Genomic DNA, 27,671 nt, shown 5'->3' on the forward strand with positions numbered 1-27,671 from the left:
TACAACTGCACCATCTTCCAATCAATGCAATGGTAAACTGTGTTCCATATTATGTGTCTGAAGTTTTAAACATCGAAAACAAATTTATTTTAAAATGTCTGTTTGTTTGTTTTTTTGGAATTTCGCACAAAGCTACTCGAGGGCTATCTGTGCTAGCCGTCCCTTACGCGCTTGGCCATGCCAGGCCCATTTAAAATGTCCAAATAAGTAATTATGTACACGTTTTCATGTTTATAAACAATCATTTAAATTACGTGTATCTTCCATTAGAAAATATATGTTTTTCATAATGCTATTACACTACATTGTAGTAAGTCTGTTTCTTTTTAAGCACAAAGCTATACAATAGGTTATGCTCTGAACAAAAGCGAGTATCGAAATCCGGTTTTTTAGGTTTATAAGCCTTCCGGCTTACTACTCAGCCACCGAAGTGGAGCATAATTGTAGATCAGAAAAATATTCATTGGAGAAGGCCAGGTAGTTAAGACAGTCGACTCGTAATCCGAAGGTCGCGGGTTCGAATCCCCATCACACCAAACATACTCGCCCTTTCAGCCGTGGGGGCATTATAATGTGACAGTCAATTACACTATTCGTTGGTAAAAGAGTAGCCCAAGAGTTGGCGGTGGGTGGTGATGACTAGCTGCCTTGCCTCTGCTAAATTAAAAACTAGCGCAGATAGCCCTCGTGTAGCTTTGCGCGAAATTCAAAGCAAATCATTTGGAAAAATTCTCAAACAGATGGAAGACATTATTTTGTAATGATGACAACGTTTCACGCCAAGTCTTCAGACATTACTTACATGTAATATCGTTATGAAGAAAATAAAATATCAATATGATATCCATTATTTGTCTCTAAAGTGGTGCATTTAAAACACTTGCGAGTAGTAATATTTTAAAATAGAAGATTATTTTATCCAGATTTAAGGTATTTTTAATTGCAACTCCGGAAGAAATAAGTAGTTAAAAACCATGATTCTAAACATACGTATCTTACTATAACGTATGCAGCGTCTATATATGTGGTCACACTAATAATTACGGTGTAGCGTAATCTACGGAATGTCATTACAAACAGAAATGTACAGGTATATTAGCATTTTGGGTATTCAAAATTCGGACAGTTAGAAAAATAACTACTATTATGTGCAACAACCATGTTTTTCCTAAATTACAGAACACGAATTTAACTAGGACTGTACGTGAGGATTTGATTATATCTTTATTGATATAATTTTTAAATACATACTAAAAATGGAGTTCTTACAAAAAAGAAACTATTTTTTTTAATAAAGGGCACCACTTCTAATATATAAAAACATCACAGTTTATATTAGCATAATCCGAACATTTTTCCAGTATAGTATTTTCCAGAAAAATCTTTTTATTTAATGTTTGCTTTTTCCAAATGTTTTTCAATGATTTATGAATACTGATTAATTATTAGTAGCACAAACAGTTATCCATAAAGTGAACGTTTCTGCTAGTAGTTGTAATAAAAACATAATTCGACGATTCACCAAAGCAGATTTTCTTAAATAAGTAGCAGATTTTAATGTTGACACTCAGATGTCAATGTTTTAATTGAAAAGTCACATGACATCCTAAGACGGCTTTTATTTGGCTTCTAGCCAACTCTTGCGAGCATGATATAGTTACGTGTGAATAACAAGCGGAATGAGTGCAACGCATTTTCTGGCTCAAACACAAAGAAATAACGCAGGACAGCGCATCCTTATGGCTGAAATAGTCGTTATTCGCTTTAAACACTGATATAATAACAAATGTGTACAGTAAAATTTCCAGGTTAAACAAACACGCATATTGACCAAAAAGTATACATTTCCGCTTCATTATTTAAGATACACGTTTACAACTAACCAGAATCGATGCACTGTATTTTCACCCCCAGTAGCATAGCGGCATGTTTGAGTATTTACACCGTTAGAAACCAGGTTTCGATACCCGTGGTTAGCAGAGCACAGATAACCCATTGTGTAGTTTTGTGCCCAAATCCAAACAATCAATCAATGCATTGTATTTTCTGGATTAAATAAATATTTTCACCAAGTGTTATTAAAGTTTCAAGGTAGTGTTAAAGCAGCAATACGAATATGTTGGAGTAAAAATATGGCATTTGGAAGAAATAAACAACAATAAAAACACGTGCAGTAATACAAATTCTTTATTAAATATAGGAGTTACAGATAGCAAGATTCCAAACAATTATACATCAATGACCATGGTTCAAGACAAACGCAGGTGTTTATTCTTTGCCTTTGTTAATAGCATTAGTTACATTAGTCAGTATATCGAATGTAAATACTTTTTATTTTCACTTCTCTGTTTGTTTTTGAATTTCGCGCAAAGCAACGCGAGGCCATCTGCGATAGCCGTCCCTAATTTAGCAGTTTAAGACTAGAGAGAAGGCAGCTAGTCATCACCATCCACCGCCAACTCTTTTACCAGCGAATAATGGGATGGATCGTAACATCATAACGCCTCCATGGCTGACAGGGCCTCAGATTACGAGTCGAACGCCTTGACCACCTGGCCATGCCGGACTTTTCACGTGTAATTTATTATATTTTATTATAAAATGATTTTTTTATTGTTAGCTAACAATGTATAATTAAACCAACATAAATCTCCGACCTAAGCTAACCGAACATATTAAGAACTAAGCGACCTTGTTTTCTTTAAGTTAAGCACACATTTGCACAATGGGCTATCCGCGCTCTCTCTACCAGCGTTGCAAGTCTGCAGACATACCCCCGTGCCACCGGGAAGTACATAGGTATCTAAACGTTAAAACAATGTATTATAATTATAATAATTAAAAGCGTGAGAAAAAGACAAATATGTTTATTTAGTTATGTTGATAGCCACATTGGTTTTATGTTTCACTCTTAATAAAAACCTTACTCTGATAGGAAATTATTTTTTGACGCTATTGCCATTATTAGAGCTTTTGTTCTATCTTTAATACTCACTAATCAACTGATAGATGGCGCTAAAGTCATATAGATATGTCGATCAAATTTAATTATTTATAACTGATATTTAATGAATCAATCTCTATTGATAACAGTCGCCCCGAAGCAATAATAAAATAATTTATTCTTTGTTTTCTTTTCGCCTATAATAAAACTAAATGTATAAAACTTACCGCATTATAAAAACAAACCCTTTCTGTTAAAGTGCGCCCACCACAAGCATTAAAACCTAGTTCTCGACGTTATAAGCATTCAGACCGGAAGTTTATTATTGCTATCTCTCTTCCCCATTCATTTAACTCAATTTATAAAATTTGCATAATATCAAAGTGGAAGACCTGTGGGATAACATATTTAGCGACTGCAAGACATAAATAGCTGATAATTGTCACTCAAAAGAAAATTGTTTTAAAAATAATTTTTGTTCTAAAAACTTTAAACAAAATATAACAACAAAACCTAAAACGAGATTTGGTGTTAAAGATTCGATTTTAAAATTTTCCTTTGAGTGTTTAGGGTAATTTATATATTTTAAGTTAGTTTTTAAGCATAAAACCACACATTGGGCTCTGTGCTCTACCCATCACGGGTAATAAAACCCTGTTTTTAGCATTATAAGCGTTCGAATTTGCATTGAGCAACTGGAGTTGGTTGAGGTGAGGGCATATAACTTCACAAAATTATTAGATTTGATAGACAATTGAAAAAAAAACTTAATTCACACAACTTCTAATAAAGAATTAGAAAGAATGTATGAACTTTTGAAATTAAAACTGCTTAATAAGTTTGTTAATTGTTTTTAATTCATTACCGACATAATTTCTACAATAAACTAAATGAATTGAATGCAAAACAATAGAAAATCATTACCCAAAATTACGTCCTTTTTTTAGTATATTCCACAGATTTAAAAAAACAACAAACAAATAACAATCGGAAGGACTTTAATATTTTGCAGAGAAAACATGTAAATTACGGTCCAAATATCAAACACACAAAATAAATTTTAAAAGATTGTGTTTTTAATGTCTTTCAGACTACCGATTATAGTTATTTCGTCATGACAGACTACATAATATCAGCTTAGCTTGTTTCTGGTATAGATGGCACCTTTAACCCTTAATTGAAACTACCCATAATTTTTTTATTATGTACAGATATGCAAGTAAACCACGAAAATATCAAAGTAAACTACACATCTTTTACGACAACGATTTTGAAGTAGTCGAATTTTACGAACTACAAGCTACTTATAATATTAAATAACATACTAGAAAGAACACGTAAATTTTCACTTCTACTGTAACCAGATATAAAGACCGTTCTTGAAAATTTAAACTAATTTAACTATTCACAATCGATGTCTAAAAACCTCTCCAAATGATATTACTTACATTTGGTTAACTTCAGATCAAATCTAAAGTTGAGATAATTTGTCCTTTTGCAATTTTTTCTTTTTAGTTTTCGAATTTCGTGCAAAGTTACACGAGAACTACCTGTACTAGCCGTCCCTAATTTAGCAGTAAAGGCTAGAGGGAACGCAACTAGTCATCACCACCCACAGCCTTCACATTATAACGGCCCTATGGCTGAAGAGGCAAGCATGTTTGGTGTGACAGGAATTCGAACCTGCAACCCTCAAATTACGAGTCGAGTGCCTTAACCACCTGACCAAGCCAGGCCCCTTTTTGTCAAAACGCAGAATCTCACTGAACAAGAAAGCAGAACCAACAATAAAAAAATAATTTCTAAGATTGCTTGTAACTAAATCACTGAAGCATCCTAATTCGTTGACTAATATTGTTCGTTTTTGAATTTCGATCAAAGCTACACAAGGGCTATTTGCACTAGCCATCCCTAATTTAGAAGTGCAAGACTAATATTACTAAATACTTTTGTAACTCTTTACCATGGCACTACTGTTCATGAACATTAGTATTACATCAAGTGTTCTGGACATCTAAAATCTCAAAATCGGTCTAAATTTCTTTAAAAGTCAAATGGAAATTATGTTTCAACAATCATATTTCATGCTAATTTGTTTCAACAAACTAGACATTGACATATCCTTGTGTTGGCCATCTGACTTATTTTACAAAATGAGGTTTCTCGAATGGATAACATTGATAAGTTACTTCAAAAGGTTTTACAAGTTTTTATTGCATATTTAAACATCAGATTAAGTTTTATTATTTACATGCTGAAGAATGTTAGACAACTTGTATAAATTTAATGCATTTTAAGTGCAATGTAAATCAAGTCTCTAAAAATTTAGTGAAAAGTAAACATCATTACAGTAATTTCCACAAGTCTCTAGGCATTGAATACAGGAAAAATACCAGTTTGGTCCTATTTTGAAAACATTTTTATTTCAATGATTCAAAATTCTCCATAAACACATCATTAAAAAATCTCTAAAGAAAACCTACACCCACAACAATGCCAGATAAAAACAGCTTTTAAAGGCACAGGTTTCCCAGTCACATGGTAAAACAAAAAAAAAAAAGATTACAATCAATGAAGGAAAAAATGAGCGTACATATACACACATATACATTTAGACAGAAATATGTAATTGTTTAAAAATTTGCACTGCTTTAAATATAATTTAAGTTGATTTGTGTTTTGTCTTTCAGTTTTTAAAATGATTTTTAAACTTTTCTCATTAACTTAATGTAAATATTTGAAATATGTATTTTGTGGTATTTGAAGTTTTTTGGTAACAGGTCAAAAGTAAGCTATTTTAAACAAGTTGTGCTATGCGTTCCTAATACTATACTGAAACCCTAAGTGAATGTTATAAATAATTGGTTTAAAACTTCAATTCTCAATTATTTTTGTTTTTGAAAACTTTACATTTCACATTGGTAAGTGTAAATTATACAAATGTCAGTGTGATATACTTCGTTTCTATCTATTTACTTACTACATTTTAATTCAAAAACAAAAAAAGCAATCATAGTTGCAGTTAAATATGTTATAATATAGTTCATCATGAAAACAATAAAATAGTGTGTGAAAAACTCACGAAAATTACACATATAACAAGTAACAAGTAGAAATCAGAAACAGACACTTAAGAAATAAAAATACACATGTAATTAAGTTTCCAGTTAACACAAGTAAAACTTGCAGAGCAAAATGTATTACTACAATGTTTCATGTACTTAATACAACTATTTTTTTCAGAAATAACTTGTTACAACAATATTTCAAGATTTGGTTAATATAATTAAATATTAGAATATCTTCTTTCCAGACAAAACTTAAAATATATATATCCAACTAAAACAAATGTTACTGATTTAACAGCTCAGTGAAAAGTTAAAACCACAAACACAGGAGTAATTCTGCCTACTAGTTTTATTAGTGATTAATGAATTTTTTTTTTAAATAGAAACCTGTTCAAATGTTTTGTAGACAAAAAAAAAATAAAGTTTGGAAGTATTGAATGACAGCTACTGTTTCATTTAGAATAGAGTATCAAGTTTTATCTGTCTGTGGTAATTCAATTCTAAAATGTTTCCTGACAAAACCATATTACACTGCCCTAATAATGATACACACACCACCTCTATAAAAATATCACAGGTGAACAAAATTAACCACATTATAACAAAGTTATAGTACTAGCTGTTGAGCATTTGAAATCTGCCACTAACACCTAGGAGGTAGGGGTGTTCATATAGGTAGAGCACAAGATATATTTGCATTTGTTTAATGTTTTACATTTGTACAGTCACAACACATGTGATGTTTAAATAATATCCTTAAAAAGTAGTATTTCACATTCATGCCTGAAAATGGCCACTTTTTGATTGAAATTCTTTTAAAAATAAGTATTTTGCTGATGACATTTCATTTAAGATACATTAACCTATCTATAGATTAGAATTATTTAAGTAACTTAATGAATTCCACACTTTTAAGGAAATGTCACTACAATGTAAGTGCTTATTATATAGATCTCTTTCTCTGAAGTATATCCAAGTGTACTAGAACTAAGAACAGATGTTTATTTCACATTTTATAACATTTGTATCCTGGAAGTTTGCAAGAAATATTTTGAAGATAATAAAAAAGGGTCATGCAACATAAATTTGAATGACAAACAACTGAATGATTAAAAACAAATTCAACATAATGCAGATGTAGCAACAGTAAAAACCTATATGCTAAAAAAAACCATCAGCTGCGTTAAAATACGAGTTATACCACGTTAAGTATTACCTAACTCTACAATATCTAACACACAAGAAGCTAGAACATTTGGTAAAGTAATAAGTAAAATGAGCCCCAATTATTGTGTATTGCAGCTACTATAATGAAGAAAATGAAAAAAAAGTTATTTTTTCCTTCATGACCAGAATGATAGTGATCTATTAGAAATACACCTCTCAATATACTTCTATCCAGCTCAAAAAAAGAAACTCTTTTCTACAGTGTTAAACAGCTCATTAATTAAGTAAAAATTATCACTTTTTGATGATATCAATTATCCACTTAAGGTTGATAGCATAGAAAACTGGTTCAGTTTATGTTCACCTCAACACAGGTTGATAAGTAACAAGGTTCATTTTTTTGTGTTCATCTCGACATGGGCTGATGAGAAACAAAATTCATTTTTTATGTTCATCTCAACACGGGTTGATGAGAAAAAAAATTCATGTTTTATGTTCATCTCAACATGGATTGATAAGAAAAAAAAATCATTTTTTTATGTTCATCTCAACACGGACTGATAAGAGAAAAAATTCATTTTTTTGACCTCAAACGGGTTGATAAGAAAAAAATTCATTTTTTATGTTCATCTCAACACGGATTGATAAGAAAAAAAATTCATTTTTTATGTTCATCTCAACATGGATTGATAAGAAAAAAAATTCATTTTTTATGTTCATCTCAACATGGATTGATTTTTATGTTCATCTCAACATGGATTGATAAGAAACACGGTTGATTTTCATGTTCATCTCAACATGGGTTGACAAGAAACTTTCAAAATGTTTTTCTTCTTTAATTCTAGGTACAAGTTAGCACCAAGCACAATTATTTTAAAGAATTACTTGAAATAGGTATGTTTTTAAATATACATATATCATCACTTTGTATTTTCAATGAAATTAATACATGTATTTCTTTTACCTTTGTAAACACATCTTCAGAATAGTTGAATGCAGTAAGACACAAAAGGGTATGTTATACTTCTTTCTGAACATAAGCTAAATACTAAATAAGCATTTTGGTACAGAAGGAGAAAAAGCTACACATGTTAAGCATCAACAAACAGTACCTCATTTTCTGAAAAGCAACTAGACTCAGTTCTTTCAATGCCTATTCATGTATAGTACACTATTAAATATGTATATATCTTTTACATTACCGTTACAGATGAGTCTTTTACATGAAACTTTAACAATTCGTACAAAATGCTTCAACCACCTGCAGTTTTGTCTTTATGTTGCAATTTTTCTTACTTCAGCCTGGTTATGAAGACAGAGATGGAGAACAGAGTTGTACTTCATATCACGTAAAAGACTACAATTTGTCAAAATTATTCTAACATGTACAAAACCACCACCAGTCACTTAAATGACAAAATTTTTCACGGAATTATTAACATTCTGAAGCTTGACAACATGTAAACAAACACTACCTGCTGCACATACATGCAGAAATAAGCTGCAACAGCCTAATTTTTCTATGGCTTCATATTAAATAAACTTTACCATTACAGCATGAACTATATAGATGAAGAGAGAAACAAAGCTCATGTGCAAGGTTTCATTTTGACAAGACACCAGGCTGTATGGCATCTAGACGACGATAAAAGAGAAGGTAAGGAACTCTGGGTGGACTATAACGAAGAAGCTGTGTCTCTGTAATTGGAGTTATGGTGCGGTCATCACAACGTAGCCATCCGCCACTACCAGCATGATACACATCTGTTATATAATGGCCTTTAACCGTTTCCTTTCCTTCATGATACACCACTATAAAATGTAGGGTATATATATATATATATATAGAGAGAGAGACCAATGTTCCATAAAAATAAATAAATTGAATATTACATAATTAAGACAAAAAAAGGACACTTAGTGGTCATTTCTGCAATTTTATATCAAAAATATTTCCTAAATTTTAGCACTTCGAACAGATAGCTCGTGAACTAAGAAGTTTCTTTCTGTTACTGCAGTATTTTTATGATTAATAGTGATTAGATAATATTTAATTTTTCTTGACAATTAGATATTTAAGAAATTCAAGGTAACTAAAATACATGTTGAAGTGCCCTTACCTTCAGTGCCACAAGAGTTTGTTACAGTTACGTCAGGTGACATTCTCTTAACTCAAAACTTATCATTTCAAGAAATAGTTTTTGAGAAAGAATAAATCATTTGACACATTTTAACAATGCTCAAAAAGCACTAAATGGACAAATAAAAGATATTTGCAAGCTGATGACAAACTGTGTATTAATATTTAACTTTTTTCTTTCAGTTCAAGTGGTAACTTTCACAAATCTTTCGTTAACCAGTAAAAATATGTGGATTATAGTTACGGACTTTATAGAATTACTATAAACACAATACTTTGCATACAGCTAATAAATTAAAACCAACCTGCAAACAGTTTGTAAGAGCGGAGTGATTTATGGCTGTATTTGCTTCGTACTTCTTGAGACAACAGGTCTATAAAAGAGAATAAAACCAAACACAGATGTTGAAATAGTTTCTGATAATTATGGGAGTTTAAAGTTTGTAGTGCAAAATGGAGATACATACATTATTTTACCTTTTAACAAAACTTCTGATAACTTCTATGAACTTTTCAGTGTCATTTAGATTTTGTACTTAAACATCTATGCTTAAGTGTTTTATACTGGTCTAGTTTACTTGACTGTAAAATGCTATTATAAAAAAAACAAATAGATACAATGAATATAGTTGGGTACTTTCTGAAATAATTAAACAAAACTTCTCTAAGGTTTTGAAGTTTATTAAGTTTTTTGTTAATTAAAAGAATGTCCTGAAACCCAAAAGACTGATATTCACAAAGAAAGACATTTATATCCACGTGACTTTAATGACATTGAAATAATGATGTAGAGTTGAACAAAAAATGCTATTAACAAGGAATATAAAGTTTTTAATATCCCCAATGACAAAAAATCTAGAACTTTGCAAAGGCTTTTAAAAGTAGTTTTATCTATTCTCCATGACTCAAAAACACACAACTGTCTTATCACCTGATTTACATGAAGCATAAGAATTCACTTAACTATTAAATCAACTCTTTATGCTGTTATTAAAAAAAAAACATTACAAAAACTTCCTTTTATTTTAGAATTTCATTTCATTTAATTTTAATCTGAAAGTACCATTTTATATATTCAATTTCAACTTGAATAATATTCATTGATATTTCTTTCAATACTTTGCTAACTTCAGTATACACCATCTCTGGCTATAAATCATAAAAACATGACAAGTGGAAAAATATTTGTCAATATCCTAGAACCTGTTGTTTTGCAACAGTTCTCTTGTTGAAGGTACTTTTGGTAAAAATCGATTCATATCTAGTACATATATTTTATTTTCAATAAATTATAAACTACTATTATGTGAATTGTATAAATGTAATAAATTTAATAAGAACAAATAACATTCATTGAATAATGTGCATCAATTGTCTCACTTTCAGCCCAACTAGACTTACCTGAAGTCATACAAAATAATTTATGTAGCTTACAAACAAATACAATTTAACATGAAAATGTTTAGGAACAAAAATAATGTCTAAAAATAACTGTAATAAACTTTTCAAGATGTGGTTTATTATTATTCAAAACTTCTCAATACAGTTCACTGTTCTTTCCCACAAGAAACAAGTCTTGTCAATTTCATATGAAATCATGAATTATTTTTCAAAAGCTTTATTTTCTCTAGATAGACTTAAACAGCTTACATTCAACAGTACTAAAACTTTGCCTGTAGCTGTTTTTAAGCTTAGCTCCATTAGTAGTTGATCATATCGTATGCTGTAAAGCAATAAAAGGTTGAGAACAAAAAGTTATACTAACAAAATTGCAGTAAAAAAGACCAAAAGAAACAAACTCTTGAGAATAAAATTACCTTCTTAGAAAAATATAAACCTATTTTTTTGAGATAAACAAAAATTCTAGAAAACACTGTTTAGTTTATAAGAGAAACCTCCAGTGAACTACGCAGAAATAGAAGTTTGAATATTTTTTAATTTTCTACGTGAATTAAGTAAACAAGCAATACAAATAAATCATCTATTTAAAAATATGCATGACTAAAATAATGTTTAAATATCTAGAATTATTATTTCTAATTGAATTTTAAGTTTGATACAGAGGTATACACTTGAAATCTTAAAAGTGAGTACCAGCCTGAACAGGGTTAAATAAGTGTTGTAATAACTAGTTTTTCAACTTCTTACTAAAAATAAAAACAAAAATGCAATATATATAAAAAGCATACAGATTAATAACTAAATATTGATTTCATCATACAATAAAAATAGAACTTCTGACATTTTATTACAAGATTAAATAATACCAATAGTTTAGTAGTATTTAATAATACCTAACTGAATGACTTCGTCACACAATAAAAATAGAACTTCTTGAACTGTACAAATCTACATACCCAAATGTAATTGTTTGGTTGTAACTAAAGTTGGCAAAATGTTTCCTCATTCTTCATACATATTTACATTTTAGTAAGTTAATTAAATAATTCAATAAGTGTTTCATAGCTAGAAAGAAACCTGAACACTGTAAAACCACTTAACACGTGTATTTCAGTACACACACGAGTCCACTTGCTTTAACAATTGATACTCTGTAAAGAAGTCAGTTTTAAACAACCAATTTGATAAAAGAACAAAAATGATTCTGTGACATGTAATAGAAAGCTTCCTATTATTATTATTTGATGTTCACATTTGGACTGTAACTATTTTATTAATTAAATTGTAACATACATAAAGCTGTTGGGTAAAAAAGTGTTACCACCATTTTCCAATATTGTTTCAGTAGCTTTTGAACAATCAAAATGATTAAACTACAAATATTTTAAAGATATTCTGAGGTTTAGGAAGTTCTTAGCAATTTGTTGTACAATTATCTACACTTAAGTTAATAATCAGTAAATACTAGTTAATTAACATAGAAAGTTAAAAAAATGTTTTCTCACAATTATTCAGTTCACAACTTGATCATCTATGGCTAACACCACCCTAAAGAACAAAACTTCTAGAATCTATGTATTTCTATTTATGAAATACAGTTACATCACTAAAGCTGACATTCAGGCAGTGACTGTCTCAAGGTTGTGAACACCTTCCTTCACTACCTATCCCTACATATTAATCATCAGGATCTCTAGTGCTGAAAGTGTTGTTCAATACTTAAACATTTCATTATTGGATGCTTCATCAGCTACTAATGGTCACTTAGCCAGAGAAAGCAGGAACACTGCTGAGAAGATAGTAGTCGTGAACAACAAGATTTAAAAATATTAATCTAAACCAGAAATGTTTAATTTGCTCGTATTCAAAGTTTCTGGATGATAATATTTCCATGTAAGAATTTTAGCTTCAAAAACTTTTACAGGATACTTTATATTTTACGTTTGCCAAGATCTTTCCAGGATCGATTAAAAACTGTGAACCGTAAAGAATAAGACACATTTTAACTAACTGGTTTGTAAGTACTAAGTAATAATATATTTCTCGCCATTTCTCCGAGTCTTTCTTACACTTTATTTCAAAACTTCTTGCCTCAAATATTAAAGCCTTTGACACGTTATTTTTCAAGAAAAGTATAAATAAAAACTGTTTTGCACACATTAGATCTATTAACACAACTGAAAAACTGATAAAAATGATAACAATCTAATTGAAAAAAAGAAATGATATGTACACAGATCAAAGTCAAAGAAATAATGAGTTCAGAATTATGTTTCCAGCTAAAAGTAATGTGTTTAAAAATTATCTATTTTTAAATATGTTTAAGGATTTTGAACATGGAAGTTAAGCTTTTTTCTTGAGATCAAAACAGACTTAAATGGAATCATATACACACACATGTATATAACAAACATAAAACAAGTAAATGGATGTTTCCCAAGTAGCAGCAGATTAGGAAGTGTATCAGATAATCAAAAATCTTTATTTATTCTTCTTACCTCTTGACAGCTCTAATGTGACTGCGTATTCTGTACATTTGACTACTTTTTTGGAACCTCCATCCTTGTCATAAATAAATCTTTTAAAATGAAGAACTAGGACCAATGGGAGTTCCTCTAAAGTGATTCTTCTCAATGCTTCAACCTATAGAGAATTTGAAAGTTATTGTGAAAACCTTTGTTTCTATATACAATAATGTTTTATCTTGATTACACTGGCAATAATACCTGAAAAATCAAACATTACATTATATACTACAAACATTGTTTCAAATAGTTAATATTAAGTAGCATTTTAATTATGGCTACAAAAACCCCTCATGATGATAAATATTTCTATGAATTTCACTGTTTCTAGGCTTTTTATATTATCTTTTTCCCAGGGTTGAAGGTTATAATTATACAACTATCACTGTTATCAACATTTAGACCACTTTCAATTTTTATACAACAAATACATCTTTTCTAATCAAGATTATAAAATGTGCTCTCAATGTTAAGTGTAACTTTTATTAATAAATAATTTATCATTTCATAAAATCGTAACAGTATATACAATGAGTATTGTGTAGATTTTCCTTTAAAAGATGTGATTTTGTAGTTTATTGATACACACACAAAAGTTAACTCAGTTTTTGCCTAAAATAATAAGAAAAGAAAGTCAGGATATTTTATTACTTACTTAACTAGCTTTAACAATATCAGATTATCTAATGATACTTCATAATAAGCTGAATGTTTTTGTTTAAGCACAGTTGATTAGAAAAGCACCAGAAGCTCACCTCTTGCTTTGTTTTAGCACAAGTATAACCCTGAACAGGTTCCTTGCTTGTGAGATGTTCTAAAGCTGCAAGCACAGAGTCAACCTGTTCTGACTGCAAAATTAAAGTTTATTTAAAACACAACCATCATATTCAGTCCAGAATAAATTAATAATGTACAATCCAGTTAAAAATTTTCACAATAAAAATTGATGCTACTTTCATACACAAATTTTGTTAAATTCCTACTAGATGCTAACAATAACAGATAAATTAAATATGAGTTTCAAATATTATTTATCTATCATGTAATATATTGATATATTCACCCATCCTAATCTACCAGCCACACAACAAAAACTGTTCATTACAAGACAGAACTTCATTTTTTTTTCTTTTCAGGTTAACAACAAACATTTTTTTTCATGAATATTCCATGTAGTATATATATTATTTCCTTGTATTGTGTGAGCTATGAATATAGCAGTTAACAATCCTTATTATAATTAAGAATTCTTTGGAAACCAAGAAATAATAGAACAAAAGTTATTCTAATGATGTAAACATCCACCTGTATATCAAGCTGTAGTGTAAAAAATGGTTGTAGAAAAGCCGAGGATTCACTTCCTGCCGTCAGAACTGACCGCATCTGACCACCAAATATGTCGGAGATTGGAGAACGAGAAAAGCTAGCCTAACCAAGAAAAGAAAGAATATTATTATTTTACTAATGCAACAAAATTTAAAAAGTGAAGAAATTACACTACAAATTAAACCACTTTAGGGGTACAGAATACATGTACAAAACTTGTATATATATTTTTTCAATAGGTAAATGATGTACAAACATTTTTTTTTAGGCCTAAAACTCTCAAGTAAAATTCTGTGTGTTAAAACATTATATGGAAAAACATATGCCAAAAAAATGCCATATATGCAGATTCTTGAAACAATGACCACAAAATAATTCTTAAGTACAGAATAAGATAATTTTGTGTAACATCTTGGAGTTAAAATATAAAATATTTCTGCCAAACATTATGTTGTCAGGAAATAGGCTAAAATATCCTAAATGGTTCAGTAGTTGTATCTTGTGAGAAATAGGTTAATTTGTCAAGTAATCACAGACAAGTAGTTGTAAGGTCTCAATAAATATTATGAATATTACATGTTTTATATGTTGGAATATTAACATTTTTCTTGCACTGAAATTTATTTCTGATACATACTTACCTCCCCATATAAAAAGCTATCTGAACTTTCACTTGCCAATATGCATTGCTAAAATTTTCAGTCACTGCACCAGTATATATACCACTTCAATTACTCACCATTTCTGAACATATCATGTCACTACTCTGCACCAACCTATATTGCACTACCTATACTGATACAGCTAGCTCCCTCTATTATTTCTGCTCAATTTTCATTTTCAACAATTAGCAGGCTCCAAAAAAAAAACAACAGTAGGAAGGACGGTTGAAAATTGTATGTGAGAGAGGTAAGTACCTAATGGAAATACATTTTCAGTATAAGAAAAATTTCACTTTTGATATGGTCCTACCTCTACCTACACAAAGCTAGGATCCTATATTCCAAAAATGTAGGGGACTGGCACAGATGCACAACACAGAAAGCAAGCAGAAAGCGACTACCATAATGAACAGGTGTGCTCTGAGATTGAAACAAACATTTGTGGGGCACTGCACTACTTCCAGAAAAGGTATGCTTTTTGTTTTTGAAGCATGAACTTAATCTAATAATGATGGAAAAAGGGATGTGCAAAAGTGCAATTTATTCTAAAAGCTGTAATCTATAGTAAAATATAAACAGAATTAACTACATACATTCACAAACTCAACTAGACAGATGAGGTTCTCCAACTCATACTTGACACTTGGAGATTGAGGATAAAGAAAAAATTGAATATATGATAACAAACATAGTGACTAGGGCATGTATACTACATCATATATACTCAAACTCTAGCTTTAAGCAAACAGAATGTCATACATCAAACAAATAAAATTATGAAGAGAAGGAAGTTAGTTTTTTAGCCAGAAATGATTAAACTCTCAAAGGAACTGCAGAAGCAAGAAGTACAACAAACTCACTCCAGCATTATGGGGTTGTGGCCTTGCTTGAACTTAACCATAAGAAGGGTGCAATATTTGTAACCAGTATTAAGAGCAAAAATCTTAAATTTCTCAACTCTAAATGCAGGGATAATATATCCTGCATCTGGAATTAGAAGCAGAATTCATAAATAATTCAACTGTAAATGCATAGAAGAGACATCCCGTATCCAGAAATACAAGAATAACATGGAAAATTTAACACTAAACAATAGAATCAGTATACGCATGTCCTGTAGCTACAATTACAAGGCAGAAAATGTCCCCCAAATTCAACCATAAGAGTAGGAAAGGAACTTCCTGCAACCTGAATTAATGGGAAAAGAGATCTCTATTATACATGACCATAGGAAGAGGGGAGTGTCATTCTGAACCCAGTATTATGTGAAAGGTTCTTTTGACAGCTGTCCACTTGGGGAAAAACATCTAGGGAAAATGGAAGAAGGAAAAACCAACTTTGTTCTCCTATGAGTAGATAATCACAAGTACATATGGTGAAATAAATTTTAAAACCCACTCAGGAGAAAGCCTCTATGGTCCACAACCCCAGTGTCTGGGAACTGGTAAGGACTCCTGTGCTTTATTTGGAGAAGAGGGGGGGGGGACAAATGCAGTAGAGTGACTGGAGAACGTCACACCAGAAAAAATGCAATTGGTGTCCACAATTACCCATTTTGAAAAGCGGACCAGCTCCAATTTATTCAACCCCAGGGTTGGCAGGTATGGAAAAAAATTCCTTCCTGCTTTACTCACAAAGTTCATGAGTGAAGGTTCACCATTTAGTAAAACTTACTGATACCTAAAAAAAAAAAAAACACACACACACACTACTGGGTACTGTACCAGTGGTCTCAAAGAAATGCACCACCTCTACAGTGAGCATTATAGCGCAATCAGTAAATAGTGCAGGTTTGAAGTAAACTTTATCTGACCAGGCAACACCTGCCACAAAGTGGCATCCCATTATAAATGGTTAAACCTTATGGTAGCTGAAAATAAAAACAAATATAAGGAATTGATAAGACTTACTCCAGTAAAAGGCAAACGGATGTATTGAAAAATGCCAGATCACACAGACAATAAGTGATGAAGGTATTGGGAGCAGTCCATGTTCCAGTATGGACAATTTTCTGCAATGGATGGAAAAGGCAAGAAGCCAAAGATAAAGTGATAAGACAAATATGATAAGAAACCTTGTTGGAGATGACAACTTTCTATGGATAATTACAAATACACTAGCCTAATACACTGACATACTCAACCAGTTAACATGACAGGGGATAGATCACAGGAAACAGAAAAGTTTCAGGGAATAAAAGTCATGAACTGGAATCCCACAATGAGGCAGGACATGCCACACAACCCTACAAGAAGTAAACCAGACAATGAAGCCAATCAAAATTGCTACAGAGGTATCAGTGGAAAGTTAGAAAAATGGATGTGAAAGCCAAATAACATTCACCAGCAGCATAAATATGAGGGAAGAAGTACTGGCCAAGATATGGTATGACATAAGAGAAATGGGGTAAAGGCAGAAATATTTGACTGATGAAGTCCACAAGCAAAGAGCAAAAAGTAAACAGGCCTTGTGAGAGATATGGTAAATGGAATATGAAGACACAGGATCAAAGGGAGGATGGGAAAGGTAAGCATTGATGTGATAACCCATCCAATTTTGACAGAAGACAGAAGTAGTTTAGGTGAAATAAATATAAAAATGTTTCATGAGGCATGCATGTGAGAAAACTGTAGGTAATGTAATTTGAGAGTGTAATGTGAGCTGAATGTACTGAGTGATTTACAACTTATAATGGTGCAGTAGTTAGGCATGGTTAAGAGAACAATCAAAAAAGGCAATAATACAGTAAAATTTAATTATAAATAGATGTGTACTGTCATTAACTTAGTTTGTCTGTTTGCTTTGAATTTCATGCAAAGCTGCATGATAACTAGCTGTGCTTGCTGTCCCTAATTTAACAATGGACAGTAAAATTGACACTCATATTATAATACTTTCACTGCTGAAAGGGCAAAAAATGTTTGGTGTAACAGGGATTCAAACCCGTGACCCTCAGATTACAAGGCGAGTGCCCTAACCACCTAGCCATGTTGGGCATGTGCTTAAGCTACTTAGGATAAATGAATACAATTTCATGTTACAATATGAAGTCTCTAGAAAGAGAAAAAGGGTTATTTAGATTCATTTCAATTTTGTTTTGGTGGTTAGGAGGATAGGTCAAATTGACCAACTTCATTTTTAGATATGGCAGAGAAAATAAGAGATAAAATATAAAATTTTGCTACAAAAAGGAATGTTGGAAATATATTTAGGAGGTTTTAGGGATTATACAAGGAAATTTGAGATTTCTGAGATGAGGAAAAGTATTTTTAATCTTAACATGAAAATTACTCAGCACATGACTATTCAAAACAAGAACTCAATATATTCATGGACAAATTTTTATTTTAGTTTATTAAAAATACTTCACTAAAAAAATATCAAATAAGATGCTATGTCAGATGATAGGGAAATATTTCACCAAAATAGCCATTAATAAAACATGAAAAACACAGCAATTTGTTTTAAATATTATATGTGATACAGAGGTACCAAAACATTAGTAATTCCCCTCAAATTTCAGAGGCATTTAGTGGACACTTCATAATTATGCAATGGATAAAATTTTAGTTATTAGTAATTTCTTTTTGTCAGATGGTCTAAACAAATTCAAAACATAATTTATATTTAAAATTAAATATAATATTATACATGTTCATAAAATATTTCATAGATGCATTCCCCCCTGTTATTACTGATAGACTATGTTGCACATCACATACTTTGAGTATTTTCGTTTAGAGCAAGCAAGTAAACACTGTTAGCTGGTCTACTGACATTATGTTCAATGTCAAAATGCAATTGCATATTTTCCAAGAATAAAACGTGTGAATTATTAGTGACAAACGTACAATACTAATGTCTGAAGTATCTTTTTTTAAAATCTTCATTTCTGTTAGGCATTCATGAATGAAAGTATATTCTAACATTAGCTTTTGTTGAACAAAAACAGATAATTACTTACCTTCAGCATGCATACTAATCATATGTTACAAAACTGAAAGTAAGAGTGTAAAATAACTGCTATATAATGTTCAAATACAAGTTTAATAATGCTAAACAGAACAAATTATGTGTACTAATATATATTTTCTACTTACAGATCTAGTGACTATACTTTTATTTTTTGGTCCCATCACCTGCCAACCTTCTTCCCCATTATCATCTAAATGCCCATTGGCAGCTGTTTCTTCATTCCAAGCTGGAAAAAGGAAGATGCACAAGTTCTACATTCTTTTAGCATTTAAACAGATGATATTAAACATCAATAAACAATAAACTCTAAAAACTATAACAAAATATTATACAAGCATGCAGTAACAAGCAAATTGTTCCTCACCTCAACCTTACACTAAAAACTGGATAATCTGTAGAGAAAGTTTTCCTATTAACTAATGTAACAAACATGTTAATTCACAACAAAATTATAATTATGAACATAACTACAAAATACACATAATATTAGGATAGTCATTCCAAACGTGGTAGGTCACATCAAACTGAAACTAAGATTGACACCCCATTACACAACACTCGGACTGCAAACTCCCCAAGGCAGAGCACAAGACAACCAATTGCCTCATTCAACATTATCCTTTTAATGATCTTGTGGTATAAACTACTTTGACAGTGTGTGTTACTGACTATGGTTATATTGTATTTTAGGATTTTGTCATGGCTGTACAATGCATATTTGAGATATATTAAATGTACCTGGGCAGAAAACCCTCATCACAGAGCAGGATCCTTGATGAGAAAAAAGGACAAGCCATTGAAATAAATAAACATATACATACAATATATAAAAGAATTACCCAGCCACAGTTTCAATGAAACTTGAAGGATGGTGACAGTTGGAAGATGTTATCCCAACAAGGAATAAACAGCTATCTAATGAAGATAGTGGGAGATGAATGTATAAGGTATAGTTTACATGCTAGTTGTATTTCCTTTGTTGGACAATGGAAGTGAGATGCCAGGGAAAAATACAACACTTGGAAGTGTTAGGAAAAATAGAAACAAAGATGAATAAGCCAAGTGAGTCAAAAGCCAAACTGAATTTAAAGGTTGGCAGTAGAAAAGCCACAAACAGAGGAATGTTGCTAGGGGATGTAAATGTGGGACTGGGAACCACGTAAGAAAGAAAGTGATCCAAATCACATTATCTGGCCCAAACCTCCAAAATGTTGAGATCTTTCAGCTGTAGACTATTGTCCAGAAACTTCCTGTTTATTACCCCAAAACTGTGGAGGGATGCATCTAGGAGGAGATGCAAATCTAGATGAGGTGGAGAAGGTGGCAAACCCAACGACATGTAGGTCTTGTTTCACCACCAAACACAGATCATTAAGAGGAGGAAAAGTAATGAAAGAATCCCAAGGATCCTGAATAAGATCCCATCATTTGTACGGAGATCAATGACGAGAGCATAAATGTTTCTGACTCAAGGGGATAAGTGCTTCCCATAGAAACTTACATCTTCAGATGTGATAGAACAACATGAGGAGAAAAAAAAAGGGGCAGCAGGAGCATGGAGTATAGAAATGTACATTGAATGGAGTCAAATAGAAGATTTGGCTTGACTGAGAGGGTGTGTTTAAAGAAAAATATCCAAATAGATAAGATATTGGGTAGGTAAGAGGAAAGACTTCTCCAACGTGATAATCCAACTTATCAGAGTTGCTCTTGTCAGGAGCAGATGAGTGTATTTTTTAATAACTTCAGTTTGGAATAAGCTAACAAAAGCCAGTCATCCATGTAGCATTATAAGCACAACCCATAAACAAGCCAATCTTGAGCAAATGCTTTGACCACCCAACAAAGGATGTATGGAGCCAAAGTAAGCTTGAAGAGCAAGACTTGAAACTGATAAACAATCCCTTTAGAAACAAACCAAAAACAGCATCTTGACTGATGAGAAATAGGAATATGAAGATAAGCATTCAAGATGTCTACCTTGGTCATTTGAAGACCTGGAGAAGAAAGCTCATCTTTGTGTGAGTTGGTTTGTTGGTTGGTTGATTTAGTGTTTTATGCCACAAAGCAGCTAGGCTATCTGCACCAAATGTCTGTTAAAAAGGTAAAAGTAAATTCAGTAAAATTCATAAAAGGATATTAAAGTAAAACAAAACAAAGTTAAAAAATAAATAGCATAAAACAAATGTTTCAAGAGAAAAACTACAGTAATTCAAGTTGTAAAGAACTTTCTGTAACATGACTGTAATAATCATAACTTGCCAGGAAGACCAACAGGTAAGTACAAAAACCACCATCAGTCACCTGGAGTTGGCCTTTCAAGTAACTTAATGTTATGGTCAGTTTCTAATTTCAGATTGAACTGGATGAACTGTGATTTTTAAAAGGAAGCCACATTAAAAATGTGTAAAGTGTACATTAAAAAACAAAAATGGCAGTAAAAAAGATTAAATGGCCTTTAAAACACTAAAAACATTACCAAGGTGGACAGTGTCACCATCATCAATAACACTGTAATGTCATGGACAAACCTTAGGACAGAACATGCTCAAAATGGAGCCATCGTTGTGAATCATAATGATGACAAGAAAGTAAAATGTGGCTTATTGTGATCTGAGTGTACACTGGTACATCAGTTCCAGACAAAAGAAAACGATGAGTTAAAAAACTGACCATTGCGTAATCTAGTTAGAACAACTTTTCAATCCTTATGGGAACAAGACGGCCAAAGTCCAATATAGGATTTTATTTGGAAAAGTTTATTTTTGCGTTGCTCACTCCAAGTCGATTGCCAGCTGGTACAGAGCCGAGCTTTGAATACAGGACCACAGTCCATGTGTGGAACAGGCAGAGCAATGATAGTGCCAGAGCACATAGATTTAGCTGCAGTGTCAGCAAGCTTGTTCCCGTGAATACCAATGTGGCCCAGTATCAAGAAAAACTGGATAGAAGTAGATGTTAAAGAGAAATTGGCCAGTCAGTTTTGAATATTGGCAAGAACAGGTTGTGAACCAACATGAAGCAATTCCATGGCCAGTAGAGAACTTAGTGAGTCAGTATAAATTGTGCAGTTCACTATTGAACTGTATGCTATTTCTCTTGCCCTGGATCACATAGAAGCTGTAGAGGGGATTCTGTGTGCAACCACCAAACCACAGCAAAAAAATGGCATAGCCCACGCATTCACCTATTTATACAATCTGTATAAATAGGAATGGAAGGGTGGTTCGAAGGATGTTCAGCAAATAGCAGACAATATTTCCAATCAGGAGTGTCCTACTTTTCTCAGATGACTTAAAGGTAGGTTACAGTTGGGGACTGTAAGAAGCCATGGTGAGATGGGCTAACCAATGGACACAACAATGTTATCCAAGGACAGACCCAATTCATCTAACTGCACATGGATACGAAGGCCAAAAGGAGCAATGGCAAACCATCTGGTCTGAAAAAGCATGGCCCATCAAGGAAGGAAAACACAACTCCGGGTGGGTTGCTTTGGTAAGGAATGAAGTTTTGAAGCATATAGTAAAGACAGTTGCAAACGGCAGAGGTGCAAAGAAGGTTCATGAGACTATGTATAAGCTCTGAACTGGGGAAGTGCAGAAAGCCCCAGTGCAGAGCCAAAGTCCTTGATGACAAATAGGAGCTAGCATTTTTAAGGCTGATGGTCTTGGAGAGCCATAGACCAGTCATCCATAGTCGAGTTTCGATCAAATTAGGGCACGATATATCTTTAGTACAGAATGTCAATCCGCTCCCCAAGTGGGGGGTAAAGAGGACACAGAGGATATTCAGTGCTCTTGTACATTTGACCCTTAGCTGCTTGATGTGTGGTACAAAGGTTATCTTACAGTGAAACATAAGCCCCAAGAACTTAGTCTCAGAAACCACAGGAAGCACAACTTCATCAATATGGAGTTCAGGATCAGGGTGAATACCCCATTGGCAGCAAAAGTGCATACAAATGGTTTTAGAGAGAGAGAAGGTAAAGCCGTTTTCTGTGGTCCACTTCAGTAAACAAATGAGGGTATTCTGTAGCTGCCACTCAATATACCTGATTTTCGATGACTGACATGAAATGTGAAAGCCATCGACATAGAGCCCGTTTGCAACAGTGAGAGGGAGTTGTTCAGTGATGGCATTAATTTTTATACTGAAAAATGTGACACTCAGAACACAGCCCTGAGGGACACCAAGTTCCTATAGAAAAGAATGGGAAAGTGTCGAACCAACATGAACTCAGAATCTCCTGTCAATTAAAAAATTAATAAAAATGGGCAAATAGGCACGTAACCCATATATATGGAGGTCTCGCAAAATGTTGTATCATAAGCCTTCTCAATGTCAAAGAATATTAACACAAGATGTTGTCATATGAGAAAGGCTTCTCTGATTGACATTTCAAGTCAAATCAGGTGGTCCTTAGTGGAGCACTGTTGTCGGAACCCACACTGGGTGGACGAAAGGAGGTTGTTTGATTTGAGGAATCAAACAAGACGAGCATTAACCATCCTCTCTAAGGTCTTACAGACAACTCGTCAGAGCAATTGGATGGTAGTTTGAAGGAATCTTGGGATCCTTCCCAGACTTGGAGAAAGGCAGGACAATAGCCTGGTGCCAGGCATCAGGAAAATCATTTTCCTGGCAGATGTGGTTAAAAACAATCAGAAGAATAGCAAGAGAAGCAGGAGATAGATGGCACAGCATCTTATAGTGTATATCATCAGGTCCAACCTATATACTGCCAGACTGACGAAGGGCCAGATTGAGTTCCACCAGTGTAAAGGGACGGTTATAGTGATACAGACAATCAGCTCGAAAGGAAAGAGGTGATTGCTCTGACCGAGTCTTGAAAGCCAAGAAGGTAGAAGAAGAAGCAGAAGTGCTAGATACTTAGCAAAAGCTTTCATCTAGAGTATCGACAATGCTCTGGACATCAGTTACTTCCTGGCCATCAGAGAGCAAGATCGAGAGAGTGACAGTGATATTGCCCACTGACCTTTCAAATCTAGTCCAAAATGACTAGTGGTAGAGGATATGCTGGTTGTGAACTTAATCCAAGATTCCTTTTGGCTTTTACGTCTTACCCATCAAGCATGTGCACGGGCCCGCTAGAAAGTGACGCGGTTCAACAGTGTGTGATATCTATGGAATGTATCCTAGGCTCGTTTTTTTGTCATGTGGCAGGCAGGCTTACACCATGGATGAGAATATAGTGGAAAACGTGTCAAGGTTTTAGGAATACATAGAGCAGCTGCTTGTATAATACAGTGAGTTACTGCTGACACAGTCGTCAATTGATGGCTTACAGACAATAGCAGGGTCAAGTTTTGCAAGAGCAGTGAAAGAGAGCCTGTTTGCCTGATCCAGCTTCCACCAGGGTACTGCCTCATGGATTATTGTCAACCATCCATGAAAAATGGGAAAATAATTAAGGGGAGCAAATTGAGAGATCAATAGCACTAAAGGACTGACTAGGTGCATGGAAATAAGTAGAAGAACCAGTATTGAAAAGAGAAAGGTTGTGATCAGAGAGCATACGCTCTACAGAGTGACCCCTCCTATTAATACTAGCACTTCCCCAGAGGGGATGATGTCCATTAAAGTCCTCCAGGATGAAAAAGGCAGATGGCAACTGTTCAACGAGAGCATCAAGGTCTGATTGATCATGTGTCTTTCCAGGTGACAGATAGAGAGAACAAACAGTGATGGTATGACCCAAGGAAACACGGATGGCTACGGCATTCAAGAGTGTGTTAAGTGGCAAAGACAGTGTGGGCACATGCTGATCAATCAACAGTGCCATCCCTCAATGCACTCATTCATCACATAACCTGTCATTTCTGTATAAAGAAAAGCACCAAAAGGTGACTGTACTGGCAGGTTTCAGAAATATTTCCTGTAAGGATCTCAACAGGTTGGTAGGAAACAGTGTTTTGATGTCATCCAGATTAAAACGTAAACCTCGACAGTTCCACTGTATCAGGGTGGGCATTTTTATTTACACGTAGGCAAATTGGGCAGAGAACCCTTCTGTTTACGACCACGTCTTTTTTTTCCTTACTTTCCTTATTCAAGGGAGGTCTATCAACCTCCTTGGATCCTTCCCTGGGTCGATTTGGCAGGTCTTTGCTGTTGGAAGGGGATTCCAGAGAAGAGGACGTGAATGAATGATTGTTTTGCATTGTGGGGTGAGAGAGGAAGATGAATCCGAGGAAATGTCTGTACCTGGAGCCAAAGGATGTAGATCTTGGGGTTTGGTGGAATGTACATAAGGGACAGAGATAGGTGTCAAAGTTGATTCATCGACTTTTTTAACTATGGAGGTCAAAAGACTCTTCATTTGTTTGGAGAACCATTCTTTAGGAGGCACAGAGAGATCTGTCTGCACTCCCACAGTAGCTGTGGAACAAAGTGCAGCAGCATACATCTGAGATGAAGTGGTGGGCAGCAATTTTTGAGCCTCAGGATAAGTAATGTTATGAATCGTTTTCAAATGTTGAACTTCTTTTTCTTCCAACCATTTAGGACAAGAACAAAAGTAGGACAGGTGAGAGCCATTGCAATTGATGCAATGAGGGTCCATTTCCCACTCATAGGCATCACAACGTCTTCAAGTGACCAAACCGTTGACATTGGAAACACTGGAGATGGTTTGGAATGTATGGCTGTACTCTGCAATTAAGATAACCTGCCTTGATGGTGGTAGATGGACGTGGTGACGTAAATGTGAGAATGAGAACATTGGTTGGCACCATAATTCCATCTTTGCAAGTGGAGATATGCCTCACTACAGAAACTTATTGGGTGGAGAAATCAGTGAGAATCTCTGACTCTGGGATATTCTTCAAACCTCTCTCAACAATAACTACCTGTGATGAATTCAAAGTAGCATGAGGTGTAACCTCTAAAGGTATATCCCCAATTGCCTTTGAATGCAACAGGAGTTCACTGTGTTGAGATATGGATGTTTCCACCAATATGTCACCAATTCAAAGCTTTTTTACTGACTTTGGAGAGCCAGCAAGTCCCTCTAGTCCCTTCTGAATGAAAAAGGGAGACATTTGCCCTAAAGGTTTGTCTGAAAGTGAGTGCAATATAAGAAAATGAGGTACAACAAGTGGTATGGATGGTAAGGATTGCTACTCAAAATCATCAAGACATGGTTGTTTACCTATAGATTGTTTTTTCACTATTTTATTAAGATTTGTAATTGGAGTATCCATAATAAAGAAAGGGAAATTTCAGTGCCCACTGACCCCACCCACAATGGAGCCCTATGATGGGATGCACTACAATGTCAAACAAGGACACTGCAGCAATGCCAGGGTTTTGTGAGCATTATACTCAACACCAGCATCAGATATAATGTTCACAACACCTGTTGAGAACATCCAACAAGGCCAACGGTGTGTTAGGGTTGGACCCCCTCAACCACCAGGAATCCTCTCCTACCCTTCACAGGTTGCCATGCACGGCAAACACATGGGTGGATGTTTAGATCCCAGAGGAGGTAAACTGAAATAACAGAACCTTCTGTGGGAGGTCCCCTCACCACATACAGGAACCCACACCAAGGGGCTTTGTGTGAGAAAGGACTCCATTGTAAAATGGTTCAAGTGGGACAAAACAATCACAGAATACCAGATCCTGTTTTTTTTGCATACCACAAATGACCTGGAGTAAGAACCTGGGAAATAATGGCTGACAGGTACAATAACTCTTGGTGATAGGAGAGACCATACCACCTCAGAAAGAAATCCACTGGTAGGACTCCAAGGCAACAGAAAGGACATGGATAATGGAGAAGGAAAAACAGGGTAATAAAACATTCAAAGAAGCCCTCACTAGTCCAGAATCCATAGCATAATCACTGACAGTGCTGGCACCAATGAAACTTTATCAGTGAAAGGGCTGAATGTTGTCTTAAAAATTCCAAATGTGATTCCAAATTCTCAAATATCTCCACAAAAAGACTGATTAAGGAAAAAAGCAATCTGCAAGTCCTGAAGATAAGTGAACATTAAATGAATCTGGAACAAGACAGTATCCCTACCCAGAAAATCCATAGCAACAAAACCACATGCAAAGGGAGAAAGCCGAAAAAGGATAAAATCACACCAATATGAAGATACTGATTGGGATATGACCACCATGTAACTACCCATCTCCTCAAATATCCATGTTTTCCATGCTTCAAATGGGTACTTTGAATAGCTTTTAATATTTTTCTAGTTTGCTTAATAAATGTAACCACTATTTTAAACTTGTCTTGAGCTTGCTACAAATTTTATCAAGACCTATATTTATATCTACTTTGTTACTTATTACCCTACGTTGTGAACTTTAAGAAACACAATTGTTTAAAAGTATCCAGTTAAGTAACACAATTTTTCTGTCTGTTCAGTTTTGTGAGTAGTAATTAACTTTAGAATTATTTTCACTATTACAGACATTTCTGTT

General features: G+C 33.6%; 1 protein-coding gene across 1 annotated transcript in view; it reads right to left on the reverse strand.

Annotated features, from left to right (window-relative positions):
• Window positions 1–5,340: 5,340 nt before the first annotated feature.
• The window catches only part of LOC143249426 (ubiquitin carboxyl-terminal hydrolase 10-like), a 59,695-nt gene continuing 37,364 nt past the window's right edge, over window positions 5,341–27,671 (reverse strand). The window contains exons 10-15 of the mRNA XM_076499261.1: window positions 19,334–19,434; window positions 14,551–14,673; window positions 14,001–14,093; window positions 13,219–13,363; window positions 9,625–9,693; window positions 5,341–8,991 (exon numbers count right to left, since the gene is read on the reverse strand). Of these exons, the coding sequence (XP_076355376.1) occupies window positions 8,783–8,991; window positions 9,625–9,693; window positions 13,219–13,363; window positions 14,001–14,093; window positions 14,551–14,673; window positions 19,334–19,434 (740 nt within the window). The 3' untranslated portion in view covers window positions 5,341–8,782. The remainder of the gene's footprint in view (window positions 8,992–9,624; window positions 9,694–13,218; window positions 13,364–14,000; window positions 14,094–14,550; window positions 14,674–19,333; window positions 19,435–27,671) is intronic.

This window comes from Tachypleus tridentatus, chromosome 1 (assembly GCF_004210375.1).
Source record: "Tachypleus tridentatus isolate NWPU-2018 chromosome 1, ASM421037v1, whole genome shotgun sequence".
NCBI classification, from domain to species: Eukaryota; Metazoa; Arthropoda; class Merostomata; order Xiphosura; family Limulidae; genus Tachypleus; species Tachypleus tridentatus.